This window comes from Gavialis gangeticus, unplaced genomic scaffold (assembly GCF_001723915.1).
Source record: "Gavialis gangeticus isolate Ggan-Ray unplaced genomic scaffold, GavGan_comp1, whole genome shotgun sequence".
NCBI classification, from domain to species: domain Eukaryota; kingdom Metazoa; phylum Chordata; order Crocodylia; family Gavialidae; genus Gavialis; species Gavialis gangeticus.
In genome coordinates, this window is record NW_017729031.1 from 98,440,204 (window position 1) to 98,457,995 (window position 17,792).

The 17,792-nt window shown below is 41.8% G+C and overlaps 1 protein-coding gene across 1 annotated transcript in view; it reads right to left on the reverse strand.

Moving 5' to 3' along the window:
• The window catches only part of CPS1 (carbamoyl-phosphate synthase 1), a 157,409-nt gene that overhangs the window by 49,892 nt on the left and 89,725 nt on the right, over nt 1-17,792 (reverse strand). The window contains exons 22-25 of the mRNA XM_019523418.1: nt 10,041-10,182; nt 8,750-8,815; nt 8,100-8,163; nt 3,898-4,079 (exon numbers count right to left, since the gene is read on the reverse strand). Of these exons, the coding sequence (XP_019378963.1) occupies nt 3,898-4,079; nt 8,100-8,163; nt 8,750-8,815; nt 10,041-10,182 (454 nt within the window). The remainder of the gene's footprint in view (nt 1-3,897; nt 4,080-8,099; nt 8,164-8,749; nt 8,816-10,040; nt 10,183-17,792) is intronic.

The following is a 17,792-nucleotide window of genomic DNA, read 5'->3' on the forward strand; positions in this document are numbered from 1 at the left end:
GGGGGGGGGGGATTACAGCTCTTTCCCTCGACTCCCTCTTCTGCCCATCCCTGAAGGCTTGCCAACTGCCTTTCAAGCACGCTTCATGGTGTTTTTCATAGTGTCTTTGCCTTGGTGTGCTGGAAAATCTGTGTGTTCTCCTGTAATGTTATCAGATTTAATTGTATATAATTGTATATATACCTGTATTTATGTAATGTATTTATGTAATAAATAAAATAAAAATATATAAATGTGTGCGTTCCTATATAAATTCTATATTATAATATCCAATATATACTGTGCTTCCCTGCACAGTGAATGGAATGCTCATTATGAGAGAAAGCACAGATTTGAAAAGAATCAAAATACACTAACAAAAATAAAAATAGGATTTTGGGGGAGGAATAAATTGAAAAGAATCAATGAATATAATAACAAAATAAAAGGGTATAGAAAGCAAAAAGTTGATAAATCCCACTCGCTAGGCTAGCAAGTAGGAAATGAATGATAGCCTTTGCTGTCTGATGCTGAGCTGCTGGAAGACACAGCTCAGTAACTAACCCCAGGGCAGAAAGCAGCTCAGTTCAAACAATGCTGTTTTTATGCTGTTTTTCCATCCCTCCCCCAAAGCACTGGGATTGCAAGAGACCTCAGGGAAGGACCACAGTCACTGGCCAGCTACAAAGTCAATATGAGAGCAATCCTTCCCCCCTTTTCCCCCTCCCTCTCCTTACTTTCTGTTTCCCTGCAAGCAAGCCCAGCTTCAGCTTCGAAACTCGAAATGTTTCAAAAGTTTTGAAGTGTTTTGACTGCCCTCATTTCATTTTGAGGCTGTTTCAAAGCCCTTTGTTTCATTTCGATTGTGCTGTTTCAAGCTTGAAATGAGTTGAAACAGCATCGAAATGAAACAGCCGACAAAATTTCACTCAGCCCTACCAAATAGAGGGGAATAATCACTTCCCTTGGTCTGCTGGCAACACACCTACCAATGCAGCCCAGTATGCCCTTAGCCTTCTTGGCAACAAGAACAACAAGGGTTGTCTTATATTCAATAAGCTGAATACAAGACAACACTGTTGTCTTATATTCAGCTTATTGACCACTGTAACCCCCAAGTCCTTTTCTGCAGAGCTGCTGCCTTGCCAATCAGGCCCCAGCTGGTACCAGTGCATGGGATTATTCTGTCTTAAGTGCAGGACTTTTACTTGTCCTCATTGAACCTCATGAAATTTCTTTTGGTCTAATCCTCCAATTTGTCTAGGTCTCTCTGAATACTAACACTACCTTCCAGAAAGTAATGCAGCTGGCCTTCTAGATACCACAGTATAAAGATGCCTTCAGAAATCTGACAAACGTCTGCAAGAAATGACCCTAGTAACAAATGGCAAGTCTACACCACCTGTGTGCCATACCAAGAATCATCATGTTGCAACATACTCTGTCCACTTGGTCCCACTCCAAATTCACCAACGTACCAAAAAGAGGCAACGTAGCAATGCCTTCAAGCAGAAGTCACCAACCTATGGCCCATGATCTGGCCTGCAAAGCTGTGGTTTTGGTGATATTTGGAGACTGGGGGGTGGCCTCTGCCTATGCTGTGCTGCAGCTAAGTGTTCGGGCTTTGATAGAAGGGGAGTTCTCCCAGCATGGCACCACATTGCAGCTATGTGGCAGGGAGAAACAGCAGAGGTGATCAGGTCCTTATAACAACTTGCCTTAGACCCACGCTGGATTATTCTGCCCTGCTGGAAAACACTGTCAACCACTGATTTAGAGTAGCACTGAGCCACAGCCAGAAACCCTCCTAAGCTCTATGTCTTGGGTGCTTATTGGCATAGACTCATCAATACTCTAAGCCAGCTACCATGCCTCATTTCAGGATCTGCTATAAGCAGAGCAGGAGATAATGACTGGAAAATGCTTCATGACAGCAGTCCTAGGTATGGTTCATAGGCAGTGTAGACATATCATCTATAGTTTTCCTACACCAAACCAACCACCTGCTATCTTTACAAAAATCCACTACTCATTTCATAATTAACTGGCAAGTGACTTGAAAAGGTTTGGCATGACAGGACAATAAGGTACCAACTAACTGAGGAAGTTAACACTATGATACCGTCTTGGTTTTTCAAGATGCATTCAGCCCTTACTCAGGCTTCAACTGCATCAGGATGTTTCAGGCCTGAGAAGGTTCATAAACAAACCTAAAAGCATAACCAAGGTCATAATCTAGATCAAAAAGTATAAATTCAGACAAATAAAGATGAGCTATCATTATGGAGAGATGGGAAGTAGAGCTTACAGATAAACCAGGCCTCAGTGTAAATGCATTATTTTTTTCACGTGTGTGTTTTGTGTCTTATTTGCATTTGCTCCCTCATCAACCATCTCTGCCTTCTCTTTGATCCTACAGTAATTAGGCACTGTGTTTCATCAGCGTTATTTCTCTGATAGACTGTCACACCAATTTTCTTCCCACCTCAGGTTCAGAAGTTCAGTTTTGGTTAAATAAACAAGAGTTTAGATGCTTAATTAGATGCTTATTTAAATGAACCTCATGCAAACTTTTCAAGTGAGAAAAAAATTGGGCTGACTGTTGCATGAAAATAGGCACAAATCATGTTGGCTTATCCAAGGGCTATGCTTTTCAGTTACAGTGGGCACATCTACACGAGTCACTACAGTGCTGTAGCATTGGCAGGCACAAACTGATGCCAATGCTACTGCGCAGTAGCTCATTACTACTGCACAGTAGTGTCAGAAAGCAAGAACTGAATGACTGCACACAGCACGTGTAGACGTGCCCAGTATGTATTTTATCAACACTTCACAAGAAATATAAAAGAGGGCAAAGACACAGTGAGTAGTAAATGGGCCCATCCTTGACGAGAAAATCTTGTCTGAGGATGCATAGACAGCAATTTTTTGTGCATTATGCTTTTAATTGTCTTTTACTTGCTTTTCAAGGCATAAGTCATAATCAGCTGGCCTAGCTACAGTACCATCTTTAGAAACTTGTTTCCATTTTCAAACCAGCTTAGATCAATCATTACACTTTAAAACATGAACCAGAAAGATAGCATAGAACGGTATCTTCAAAGCTGCTTCAAGAACTGAGATACTCAGCTCCCAGTGAATTCCAATGGACCTTGAGTGCCTAATTCCCTCCGTATAGCTTTAAAATATCAATCATGAAGTCTTAGTTAGGAAAATAAAAGCACTGAAGCTTTTCCATACTTCCCTCAATCCACCCTGCCCCCAAACCAAATCTCTCTTCCATCCATTGAAGGGCTAGCTGGGATTTCCCTTTCACTTATCAATATAGCAAGGGCAGAACAGCTGCAAATACTTACAACCCCCATATCTGAGGCTGCACGCATGAGATTACTGAAATAGTGTTCTAATTTCTCATCTTCTGCCCTCAAACTACCTATCACTTCCACTCTTTGGAATGCACTCAGCCCCCCTAATCACAGCAAGGTAAAGACAGATACCCTAAGCATTTAGGCTCACTTTCAGCTTGTGAATTGTTCTGCTGGCTTCAGTAAACCACTCACATGTTAGAAGTCAAGGGTACACTCAAGTGCTTTCAGCATCAGGAACTGAAAGTCAGCACTGCAAGGACAGAACAATTTAAGCAATAAATGACTGTGCAACAAATTAAATCTGCCTGTAAATATTGCACAGTAAGTAATCTTTGCAAAATAATTTAATATTTATTTGGCATTCATTATTGAGCAGTCTGTTAGGAGCAGCAACAATGTGGAAAATGCAACATCAGGCTCCAAAATAAACAGCTTTAGCAGGTACCCCTGCCAAAGCAGCCAATGACTTGAAATTTTTAAAGTTTGGCCTGCTTCAGGGCTCTTTGCTGATGCCGTTTGTGAGGCTGGTTGGATTTCTTTTATTTACCTCATGTTGGTAGATGTCCAGGATCCTCTCCAGTGACAGCTCCTCGAAGTACAGTCTGTCACATTCATCAAAATCTGTGCTCACCGTCTCCGGATTGCAATTCACCACAACTGTCTTGTTGCCTAGCTGACGCAGCATACGGATACTGGAGACAGCACACCAATCAAACTCCACGCTGCTGCCTGCCAGAAGATGGGGAAAGTAAGGAGGGGAGGAAGAACTAACAGGAGGGAGCACAAACAAATGCTTAGAACAGCCAAACTTAAAAGAAATGAACAACATTCCCTGTCAGGTCAGACCAAGCAATCTAATTGCCTCACGTGGAAACTTTAAGAACCCATAAACATAATTTTTCAAGCATGTCATGAGCATTGGCTCAGCTGCTCAGGAAGACAAGGCTTGATTGTGTCTGTCAGCCTACATGACTAGACACCCCTGTTCATCCTAGGCCAGCCTTCTACTGCAGCCTTCCAATGCTGCCTGCAAGGAATTTCAGCCAAAATAGGCAGGAACTTGAAGATGCCCAAATTTAGTCTATATTATTTGTGATCATCCTTTATTCTAGGAAGAACAAAAATACTATGGGGAAATAAAGCTTAGGCTTGCATAGACACTGTTTAAGAGAAAAGCATCAGTTACAGGAGAGATGCCTTGGTGCTGGGTATGACTAAACTGCGTCCAACTGGAGGGCCCGGTGGCAATGAGTTGGGGCTACTCATGGTAGGTAAGAGTAAGGCGAGTATAGAGCCCCTCAAAACCCTAGCCCCCCACTGCCTTGTGGATACTCCTTGGTTGGAGAAAAGCTAGGGGACATGACCCTGACAGGAATGCCCCCATACTGATGCATTAGGCAATCACCAGCAGTTCTTAACTGTTCCTTTGTGGCAGAAGCTACAGCCATCAAGGCACTGAATATCTGGTCTTGGTCTAGCTTTAGATTTTGTCTCAAGAGTCTAAAGGGCGAAAGGTAGGTCTTGGGCAGATTTCACTCCTCCATACTCTTGCCTAGACATATGCATTGAAGGTCTTGGTGACCAGACATGTACACCTCTTACACATACACCGTGGTCCATGGCCTCTTTCTTACAGTCTAAAGATAGAAACACATTAAAACAAAAAATAGAAATAGTAACAAACAGCAGGTTGTTTAGTTAAAGTAGATAAAGGTGCTATTTTAGAACAGCTTTGCACTCGCCAGCTGGGTCCACACAAGCAGGGGAGTGATTTTGTAGCAGCACAAATAGTAGCAGCACAAATTTGTGCCACTACTTTGTATCACAGTGCATACCCCTGCCCATGTGCTGGCTGGGGCTCCATGTGCCTCAGTGCAGGGGCTTCACAGTGGAGCCCCTGCATTGAGGCATGCAGAGAAAAGGGAGCAGCCATCCCAGGCTCGTTGGGGCACAGGGTGCCTCAGCACAGGGGCTCCCTGCCTGCTCCCCTGTCTCTGCATTTGTCCCCAGACTTGCCACTTTGGTGTAGTTTGCACCACTTTTTTCCAGGGGGTTTTTTGTTACTGGGAAATCCTGGGAGAAAATTTTGCCCCGGTGCTGCAAATTAGCAACACCATACACTGATTAATGTGCAACTTGTGTGGTTTGTGGTTCTGTAAAGAGGTTTCCAGCACCACAAACCACATGTGCCTGCTCATCTGGATCCAGTCACTGGGTGCATCTACATATTCAATTAATGCAACGCGATAAACTGGAGCTTTTTGTACTGAAGTGCACTACTCCCAGGTACAGCATCTACACAAGTGTCCAGGAAAGCAGCAGTTTGAGCCATGGTGGAGCAGCCCCAGGCTGACAGCAGGCTCCGGGGTCAGCCCCAGGCTCCAGGTAGCAGCACTGGACACCAGAGGGGCTGACTGGGGCACCAGAGAGCTGAAACTGCAGAGCCATGTGGCTGACGCTCGCTAAGTTGCCTGCCAGCCCAGAACTGCTCTGCCCCAGCTCAAATGCTGCTGTCCCAGTCACCATCCACATGTGTGTTTCAGTGCAGCAAATGACTCCATCATAAGACAGTACACTGCATGTGTAAACAGTGATGCTTTATTGTAGAGCTAATTAGTGTACTCTGCAGTAAAACACATGTGTAGATGCACCCACTATGTCTAATGACTAAATAAAGTGGAGGGCAATAAAGAATCAGGCCCATGGTGCCAACAGCTGACATTATATTAGTGTCTAAGCTACAATGTGTAAGTGGGTAATCATAAACAGGGAATGATGTGTATTAAAATTTAAAGATCATCATTAGATGATTATGCTTACGATCTACGAAAAAGCTTAGATTCATCATAATGTGTTTGCAGTCATTACATGACCATTAAGAATCGATATGGTTATTTTATACATAATTGTGTGGCAAGTTCTGTATGAAATTCAAACTGTGCGTAATTGTTCTTTCAACAATATCTAGTAACAAACAGATGGTTGTTACAGGTCACTCACTGACAGACAAACAATTCATTTCCATATTCATGTCAAGCTAGAATCTTGAAATGAGCAATACATTCAGTTTTGATGGACTGCTGAATATGAAAAACATCCCAAATTTGAAACTGGACCTTTCTAACAGAGGTTAGTAGCAGGTCACCAGCCGTTTTATTTAATTTCAATTATTTAAATATCTTTACATATGTATGAAGCCTCAACTTCGAGAAATAAAGGTGAACTGAGATCATCACTTGAATATATGGGATATTTCTCAGGAAAGGTGGAGAAGCTGTAAAAGTATATTCTAGGCACATACAGTAACAGACAAAAGGGGATTGCAACCAACAGGTAATGTTGGCAATCATCACTCTAGTGGCTTACTATTTATAGAGATATAATTTTGGGGAAGGTAATATAGTTGTCCCAGTCAAAAAAACAGTCTAGTTTGTGAGCAAAAGCTATTTTTAAAAGATAGACACATGACTCATGATGTTAGGCATCAGAAAGACAGGTCCAAATTTTCTTAAAAATAATCCCATAAAAATGGAAGGCATGTAAAAAAATGTATACAACTGCTGACATTATACCAATTTTCAGTTTTTCACAAATTTTCAGTAATTTTCCCCAAAAAGTGTTTTTAAAACTGTTTATTAAAGCCTTTAATGATTTTATTACCTTAAAAGCACAATTTTCAGTAAGAACTGCCTGATTTTTGTTTGAAAATATATATTATTGGTTTCTTTAAAAGCCTGTATTAAAGAAATGTAAAATACTGAGAAATTTTCTACAAGAAAAGTTGGAATACATCTGCTTGGAATCATAAGAAGTGGAACAATTTTTACATTTTGACCAAAATCATGTCCCCGTGTTTAACCTTACAAATACATGAATATAGAGAAAACTGGAGGGATCCCACTGAAGTGCATCTGCTTCATAAAATAGCTCCATAAGCTATATTTATAAGTACAGAAAACAGCTAAATAATGAAAAAAATATTTAAAAAGTATAAATTGTTTGGAACAGAAAAATGGGAAACTATTAAATAAATTATTCACAGCAATCTATTTGACCAGCTCTAATACTCATTAGAAAACCTTTGTGCTTTTTAATTATCTTGGTGGTCTTTTTAAATATCATAACGATCTGTTAAGACAAGGTTCTTTGGGTGACTCTGATATCTTTTATTAGACCAACTTAAATAGTTGGAAAAATTTTTTCCAACTTTTAAGTTGGTCTAATAAAAGGTATCAGAGTCACCCAAAGAACCTTGTCTGCCTGTGTCCTTAGACCAACACAGCTACAACCCGCACCCCTATAATGGTCTGTTAAGACACTTAATAGACATAACAGCTCACCTAAAGACTCTCATTGATAGGTATAAGGATTTATCAAATACAATCATATGCATTTAAATGACACAGCTGTAACAGCAATGAATATGGGTACAAGATACTAGATTCCAAAGATTTTTTTAGCTGCAAGTAAGAAGAGTTGGGAGGCGGGGCTCACTGAAAATCACAAACAGGCAACATGCTCTCAAATTTCAGTGGTAAAATAATAAGAAATATCCTATATTTTACAGGGCATGAAATGATGTCCCCAAGCAAATGTAAAAAGCAAGTTCTGTATTTTGAAATCAGGTATTATATACCATGTTCTGGCTAGTTTTGTTACCATATGAAAAGAGGAACAAATGAATCACAAGAATTCCCAAAGATGACTTTAGGGTGCCAGAAGGACAGAGGAGCTGTAAGTGAGATTTACCTATGTGATATGGTCCACAGCCCAGCACCATCGTTCCATGGTCATCAAATTTTACATCATGCTCCTAAGACAGGAATGGAGAGAAGTCATTAGGATCTGTACCCAGCAGTTCCAACTCTGCATTTATGAGAACAAATAGTTTCTCAAGTTCAGCCCATATCCAAAAGTAAAACATTCAGGGGATGTGTCTGATCTTAATTTGTTGCAGTGTAAATTAGGGGGAACAGGTAACACCACTGAAACTGATAGGAATTTTACCTAACTGAGATGACACTCAGGGCCTCAGATTCTAGTTATCTGAAGTGCCAGACTAACTCATGGATCTACACAGTTTCCTAATACCAAATGTCAGTATGCCAGTGTCATTTTCATTGCAGAAGCCTGCACTACTAGTGCTTTGGCTATAACTGTAATATGCAGAGAGGACATGAGTGCTATCAGTGCAGGTTCCCTCACTAACACTAACATGCACTACGTCAATATTTAAAGAGGAAAAAAGTTCTACCCGGCTCCAATGGATTATGCATCACATCATCTGAAACAGTAACCTGCTGCCAAGAATGAGAATTAATTGCAGTGTCTCTAGAGTCTAATCAGGGAGGGAAAAGACATTAGAATACACAGCAACTGAAGTATGTGACAGGACTTACCTGTCCATTGTATGTGATATAGAGGTAGTTAGTTAATGTAGGGTATTCTGCTGCCAGTGTGTCAATCTGTAAAAGTGGAAAAATGAGAAATTGACCAGTTTATGAGTTTCCTTTTGGTCATTTTCTGTTCTTTTCCTTCTTGTGACCTATTTCTATCCAGCCACTCACACACTGCTTCTTGCCACCTCCTTCCCAGAAAGGGAAATTTTACATGCTAAAAGGCAAAGCACTTTCCAATTTTCAACCATTTTCATTACTCCCCACTGAGAGCCTAAATACTTGTGAGTAATGAATAACATGGCCTTATGCTGTTAGCACTATATAAAAGAATATCCTGCTCGCTCATTACTGTTATTAATACAACTAGTACTCTGTGGTTCTAGGAGAAGTGTAGGTATTGTTGCCACAAATGCAGTCATCAGTGGAATGGCCTTATTAAGGATATTTGGCACACAAGTAAATTTAGTACTGCAGTGCCATATGCAAAAAACACAGTATAAGGCAGGCCAACTTTGTGGAGGCTAGGTGAGGACATGGAAAGCGAACAGCAGCTGGGGAGCAGAAGGATATTTGACATCTGGAACTGGACTGGAGGATACAGATGGGCCCTCTGCACACGTTCAAAAACATTCAGTGATTTTTTTTTTTAAAGGACAAAACCAGCTGGTAGCTCTTTAGTATCAGCATCCCTTAAATGAGAGGCAAAACGACAATGGAACACCTATGAAAGCACTTGTGACATCGTCATGAATACCAGATGAGCTCATTATACTCAGTGCTATCACAATGAATACTAAATGAACCCATAATGATGGGACACTTAAAATAAAGTATTACCCTTTAAAAAGTTACTACCAAGAGAGAGTGAGATTATACTTTTCACGGTCACAGTGTAGTGGGCCAGCATCGGTATTCTCCACCTTTCACAATTCTCTGCAGCTAAATGGCAAGGTTTCAATCTGGGCCACCCAGAAGAAGAGAGAAAACATGTTGTGTTTCTCTGTGGAAGCTAATAAAAGAAGTGCATTTTTACTCAGCCCACTGTTTCAAATCATTGCATTAAGGTCCGCAACACAGGATTTAGAGCTGGAAGGTTGGAGGCAGGAGGCAGTAGAAGTAAAACACAAGAGTGAAATCCTGGCTCCGCTGCTCTCAGTGGAGCCAAGATTTCATCCTCAAATTTGCATCTCCATGTAGTTTCTACAGGCATATCAATCTCATGTTTCCTGAATCAACAGAAGTCCCCATCTTACCAGCAATGCTGCCAAGGCAGTTATGTTTCATACTGTACCTGTTTCACCCAAGGCATTACGTTCTTCTTCGCCCTTAGCTGACGGCTCTGGGCCTCAGTCACTCCCAAGCATTTCCCAATCTGTTTATCTGAGAAGCCAATCTGTTTGGCCCTCCTCAATGTTTCTTCTGGAATTGAGTCACTAGGATAAATAGAGGGGAAAAAAATATACAGCACTTTCTGGTAACAGACCTAAACCACACTTCTGCCTATATTCTCTGTGTTGGACCTTGGGACCCCTGCTATAAGAATGTATATGTATCAGGTAAAGAGAGAAACATACGTGCTCAGCTAATCAAAGTCTTGTTCTGTACACAAGAATTTACATCTGCTTACCCTTTACAGAAGCTTTTAGTTAAAGCTTGTAGGCTTATAATGAGGCATTGGACTCATGGCCCTCTTTCTCATATTCAGTCACAATTCTGAGCTAACAGAATAGTGCTTTAGCAACTCATAATAGGCCCTGTCCTTTCCATGAGTGCTTTACTTTGGTGTAGCATCACACTTATATACAACAATCCAGTACAAGAGGACAGTGTATGTTACCAATGACTCTTAACTGAACAGATAACTGATGTGTGCCTGTTACCTTCCTTTTTCCAACTATTTGAGTCAGTCTAATAAAAAATATCGGATTTACCCAAAGAACCTCGTCTGCCTGTTCCCTTCCTTCAACTTCAGTGCATCCACATCCCCACACCCACACTTTGTCTGACTCCCTCCTCCACTTTTTGTTTTTCTATTTGTTTTTCTTCTTTCATTTTAAGCTCAAACAGGTAGCAAACACCAGACAGACTCTGACCAGCAGTCTGCCTAGTCCAATATCCTGTCTCTAAGAGTGGCTTGATGATTTAGGGAACGTTCTAAAGGAAGCAATTATGGAATGGCCTACTCATGGGGTATCCCCCTTAACCCTTGTTAGTTTGTAATTGACATATTCCTCAAAGCATAATTTATCACACCTACTGTAATAGCAATTCTCATTATTTATGTAAATGGCTAGTTCTTTAAAATTCCTGCTAATCACTTGGCATCAGTGTTATCAAGTGACAATGAGTTCCCAAGGTTCATTTGTAAAATAGGCACACAAGTAAGCCCAATTTACTTTCTCCATCCCTTGTGCCATGATATATTTATTTTCAAATGAGATCTCTCAGCAACTCCTAGACTTTATTGTTCTTTCCACTTCTTCTCTGCTCAGGCATCTCACGTGTTTTCGCAACTTTCCCCAGCTCTGTTGCTTTCTCTGATCATCTCTGCACCTTCTCAGCTGAACCAAATAAAGAGAGCCAGCTCTTTTTTTGCATTTTTAATCTCCACTCCCATTGTCCCTTTCCATCACAAGCATCTATGCCATTCTTTGCCTCTGCCTACCAGTCTGACAAAGTTTCTGTCTCTCTCTCTGATATCTAGGAGTTGCTACTTTTTCTAAGCAAAGCTTTTGCAAAAACATAAAAGCCCACATATTTTTCAGCACTTCTGCCTTTCATCTTCATTGCCAAGAGCATCCTTGCTTGCCCAATAAATCAATATTTTATGTGCAAGCAAGCACAGAATCAGGAAAGAGGAAATGATTAACAAACAAGCTATTTTCCTAAATCAGAGCTCTTGAATTATGTCCTTTGCTTTGTGGTATTTTTAAATAAATAGCATTATGTTATGTGAGGGGGAGGAGAGGGGAAAAGCTGGTTTGTTTGAATGATTCAGAAAGCTGAAGAACAAGAGAGGTATTGGGCTGAATTCTTCACGCAGATTGGGCTAAATAAAGGACTGCTTTAAAAATAGGTGTGTGCCCCAGGGCGGTCAATGCTGGTGGTAGACTGCTCTATGAATGGAGTTGGGAGCTACATACTCTTGTAGTCTAATCCCTATTCTGAACTCCTTCCATGACCTATCCAAAGACACATCTTGTTTCTTTGGCTTCCCCATCTGCAGTATGAGATGATATGACTATGGGAGCTAGTATTGACTTCTGAATAGTAACATCTTAAAAAGATTAAATATGATCAATTAATTCCTTGCTATTAGTGAAACTGTGGTTTGGAGCCTCTATCATGCTAGCAAAGGGTTCCATGCAGTAATGTCAGCTTAAGTCCTTCAGGCCTCATTATACAATACTGCTGTTTGCTACCTCTGAGAGAGAAGGGATCTGCATGATCTAAAGCTCACTGCAATAAATGGTGCACATAAGAATCCTGGAAAACAATCTACTCATGCTGTATCTAGTGGCTTTGCTGAGATCTGTTTCCTCATAAACCAACTTCTTCAATGCAATATCCCTCTGCTCACCTACGGCCAATCCTGTATACTCAGCATATGAATTGCTTTCAAATAAAGAGCAGCCCAAAAAGCACATACAGAAAATGCCAATGCTGGATGCAGATTTGAAGCATGTTTGAAAAGCTTCTGCAGAGGGTAGTTTAATGTTTCATGCATCTAATCTGCGGCACACAAATGCTTTCACAGAAGGGAAGGGACCGAATAACATTGCCCTAGTCTCTGGCAAAACAGATGCCTGCCATCACCAGCAATTAGCAAAGATGCATCTAAGTTCTATTTACCTCTTAGATGCTGTGTCGCCTAAGTATGAGTGAGTGGACCTGACCCTAAGGAAATGAGTTTGTTGCTGCACATGCTCTCTCTCCTGTCTCTGGAAGACACAGGTCTGGCTGTCATTTGATTACTGACAGAGAAAGAAAATTGCCTTCATTTGCAGCTTGTTTCAATTCCATTTTTTATATCCCATTATTATCATACAAAAAAGGGATCTTAGTCTTGAGAAGACACAATTCATTAGCCTGAGGCTAGTAACTCAGATAAGGTTAGAAGTCTGAGTAGTCAAACAAGAAGGTGACTGATTTCATAGAGGATGACATGAGTGAATAGGTAAGATATTGTACCCATGGGGCATGAAATATTATATTTTCTAATCTTCATTGTAACATAATTCTGGGGTGTTATAGAAAGGGAGTCTCAGAAGAATTCAGAAGGGGTATAGTAAAGACAAGAAACTGCCGTGTGGTCAAGTAAACAAGATGTAGTGGCAGCTAGATCAGAGAGTGTTTGAAAGGTAGATGAATATAGTATTTTCCAATTTTGTTACAGCATATAAGTGTATGAAGTATAAAACGGAGAAAACATACTCTATTCTAAGTGCATAGAAGGAGAGAGATCAGTAAAATTAATAAAATCCTGGCTCCAGTGAAGTTAATGGGAATTTTACCATCAACATTGATAGGGCCAGGATTTCATCATGGAACTAGGCATGAACCAAACCCTTGGATTAAAATATTCCCAAACAATGTGAAGTATTTGAAATCCAGATGAAAAATTTGGAAATACCACAGGGCTAGATTGCCAACAGGTGTATTCAGGCTGTAAAACAAGCACTCATTTACACCAACTGAGTGTCTAGGTTGCATTAGAAAACTCTGAGCTGGTTGAAATCCAGATATGGATCCACATTTTTCAGGCTGTATTGGCCTAATTCTATGCAAAGTAACTTCACTGGGAAACTTTTGCTTATCTTCTTTTCAGTCACAAGAAATCAATGGAGGCACAGTTAGGCCAGTGCTGAATGATTCAAAAAACCCCAGCCCAAGTGACTCATCTACATGAGACAAAAAGAGGAGAAGCAAAAATCCCAGGCCTACTGACTCCCAAGCTGGTGAGCCAGCCAGCAGAGAAAGCTCCCTCCCTTTTTACCCAGAGGCGTGTATGAATCAAGGACAAAAATCTTCCGACTAAACGTCCTCACCGTTCTGTAACTGATTCTGAAACAAAGGGAGATTAAGTGGCAGCAATTTTAGCCTTCTCTAACACTTCATTTCCCACTATTTGCCTCCGCAAAATGACAGTTTGACTTTCTAGAGCTTCAAACCAGGCAATCAGACTTTTACACACTGCCATAATCATTTAACGGTTAGGCAGTGCAGCTCACTTCTCACAAAGCTAGGTCTCCCGTGTATATTGCAGTTTATAAACAATACAAGCCTTTTGCCAATCTCTCTCCTCCTCTTTTCAGGTTCCAGTGTGGATTTTTTGTTGTTGTTTTTGTTTAAATTTCTACCCTGTCATCTTTGAAACTCCATCCACTCTCACTACTTCTTCAATAATAAATGATAAAAGGAAATGGAATATATTCTCCTTAATGAGGAAATTTTCACCTGGCACAGAGGAACTGGGGAAATCTATTAACTGACTGGAGAAATGCCTTCAGCATTGCAATTACCAAGGGAGCCTGCATGTTTCAGTATGGTCCTTTCTTCCACTTGACTGGCTTTCATCTGATCCACCAGTTCACGAATAATACTAGACAACCGTGCTTGGAGGAAGCACCAGCTCCCATGTGAAAATGAGTGCTGCAGTTATTGGAGGAAGAGCTTTGCAATGTGATTGCTAACAGAGGTAGAGTGCAAGCGTGTGGAAAAGTCCAAACTTAGCCTGTGATTCAGGGAAGCGAGTAGGCACAGGTTTAAGTGCATCCTCATGCAAGGTGTCATTTACACATACACTTAAAGGATTTAATCATGCAATTCAGGGGGTTTTCCCGAATTGGGGTCCAAGCCAGTAGCTAATGTGAGCATTTGAGGTATGCAAGTGCCCTGTCATGTGAGATCCTATTCCACCCTACACAAAACTTGAACATAAGAGGTGAGTGGAACTGTCCCCTCCTCTTTCCTAGCTTTTTGTGATTTAATGATTGTCTTCACCCCAGGGGCAATTTATCATGGCAAGGCTATTCCCAAGCATTCCCCTCCCACATGCACTGCCCAGCTGCATCCACCAGGGGCAGATCCAGAGGGCATGTATGGGACAGTCGCACCCTCTTTTGGGCCACATCATGGGAGCAGCAGCCATGGACTTTAAGTCCCAAGAGCAAGTAAGAATCCCCCCACCCCCCTTCTCCCTTCCTCTCCATGCTCAGCAGCTTCTCCTCTCTCCTCCCGTTCCTCTTTCCCTGCCTGCTGCTTCCACAATCCCTGGCTGACCCAAGGCGGTGGGGGTGGGGGGAAGGGAGGGAGCTCCAAAGCCACTCCTGCCCTACTCCAGCCGGGATGCATTGGGAGCCAGACTCAGCTTGGACAGTGGTGGCAGCAGGCAGGGTCGTCCTCCCTTCCTGATCCCCAAGGTGTTCTCCACTAACACAGAGGCAGGCATGGAAAAGGAGAATTCACCCACTGCTACCACTGTCCCTGGCCAAGCCCAGCTCCCCACAGCCCTGGCTCAAGCCAGAGGCACAAGTAGGGAGGAAGGAGGAAGAAGAAGGGGAGGAGAAGGGAGGTGCAGATGAGCATGAGGAAGGGGTGCCAAGAGCCAGAGCAGGAAAATTCTTACCTGATTCAAAGACTTAAAAAAAATCCCAAGCTGCTGCTCCTGTGGCATGGTCAGTCTGGCCCAGGGGGAGGGAGGCTGAAAGCAGGGCATGAAGCTACCCCTGCAGTGCCAGTTGCTGCTCCTGCACCTTCCCCCCTTTTGTTTTAAAATCCTGGGTCTGCCAATTGCACCCACCTTCACACTTCAAACAGAAGTATGACTCTGGGGCTGCTGAGGGGTCACCCCCAGCTGCTGTTTTCAAGCACACTGTAGACAGAGATCCTGAGAGCACCCAAAACCAAACCTTGTGCACAGGTTTACTCCTGGACTTGGAGGATGTGCAGGCACAGATAGGTGGCCAAGACATGCCACCATCAAGGTACAGACAAGCCCTGGTTTGAAGGTAAGATAAAAGCTTGTTACAAAAGTAGGTGTATTTCTGGCTTTTCAGGGACTCTAGCTGGATCACACTTAGCCTCCTAACAGGCAGAATAGGATCTGGCCCCTGGTGTATTTAGCAATCCAGCTTGATTTCAGATTGGAATATTGGGTAAAAGGCATATTCCTTCTCTCTCATTTCCCACTGTCCCTACACTACTACAAGGTTCAGAGCTATTTCCTTGATTGTTTCTGACGTTTCACAAGATTTAGAATAAGCTGCAATTACGATAATGAGATCAGTGTAAAAATTGTCTCCTTGCCTCTTCTCTCAAGGAGACAGATTGTTACTATTTTTCCTCCTGAGAAACTCATGAGATGACTGACAAAAACTCCAGGAGCATTTAGGGAGTCAGGACATGTAAACCAACAACTCTCACTCTCTCAACAGCAATCACCTTCTCATTCTACATCTTTGAGGGTCAGGTCCCAGGGCCAATAAATCTCATCACAGAGATCTTGATTTAAGTAACATGAACCCTGCATTATTTCCATAGACCTAGATAGTTCACATATTGGAGGATAGGATGAGCTGAAAGAGCAATGCTGGCAAAAACGAAGCAAAGAAACGGGTCTCAATAGTCTTCTCAAATCCTATTTTTTAGCCCAGGTGAAGGAGCCACCTCAGTCTTTGATGGATTATTAGAACATATAGAAATTTAGAAATAGAGAGATCAAATGGTTACATAAGGGAACATACATGTAAACATGTGTGAGACAAGCGCAAAGTGTATGTCAATGTATTTGGGGGCTTTGACGAAAAATATAAAATTATACACAGTGTCTTTATAGCACAAATCAAATTTCTTTGTATGATACTCACACAAAGCAAAAGGGCCAGGTCTATTCAAGTACTATATATTGCTACAACCAATACCCCTGAATATATATATATTTCTAATTTCTGCTGAATCAAACATTTTCCCTGCTGACTTCCATCCTTTCTACTGTGGTCAGAAAGGAAACATGTATCTGTCAGCCTTAATATCTTATTTCTGAATAGTTAAAACTGAATATTATACTTATGCTGTGCCAGCTCCTCATCTGGTGAAAGGCAGCACAACCTTTTTGAATCTTGAAGGAGCTACTACAATACACACCAACTGAAGATCTAACCTACAATCCCTGACCCTTACTGGGAGCAGGTAGGCTCACTTCATATCTGCCTGCAAACTATTGCTCAAATCTATTTTTGAAGAGGGCAGACATGTGGCACCCACCTACAAACAATACAGTTTACTGATAACCCTCTGATCTCTTTTCCTCTGGACCCTTTCAGACTCCAAATGCAGGAACTCAGCTTTAATGCCAGTAGCTGTGATTTGCAGAAGCTTTGCTATGGAATGTTTTGAAGTCCAGTCATGCTTTCAGTGAGCCATTTTCAAACACATACTTTTTACAGTCCCAAGGCATGAGCTTGGAAAAGGAATTCCCAATAAATAACTTTCTGTTGACTTCTGGGCTAGGGACAGACATTCAAAAAGCCTGAGCCTGAACTGATTCAATCTTTGCAGGTGAATCTAACCTGCCTAGGCTGAATCAGTTTGTAACTGCTCAGACATCCCCTCTGGAATGAAAAAATGCAGGCACATGCCTGCAGTGGCTCAGGCTAAAAGCTGGGGTGTGCTAGACCAGCCCTCCCTTCCTTTCTATAGTGCTGAGCTGAGGGGGGGCATAGCTAGGCCCCAGCAGGACGCTTTGATTAGGGTGCCCCCCACCACCACTGGTCAGCAAGGATGCCAGCAGGGATTTAGTTACACATCAGGAAGCATTTATCACTCCATCATCAAAACAAAAGGATTTCTCATTAGTTCAAGCTCTTCTTAAACATCTTGTTCCAAAGAAGAAACAAAGGGATATTACCAGCTACCTGTTGATTAGCTCCAAAAAGCCCTAAGTGGCACTGTCCTGTCTGCCTCGTCTCCCACAACAGCAACCGTAGCCAGCATGTGGTATGCTAACTAATGCTGAGAGGTGCCTGTTTAAGGCGGGGGGGGG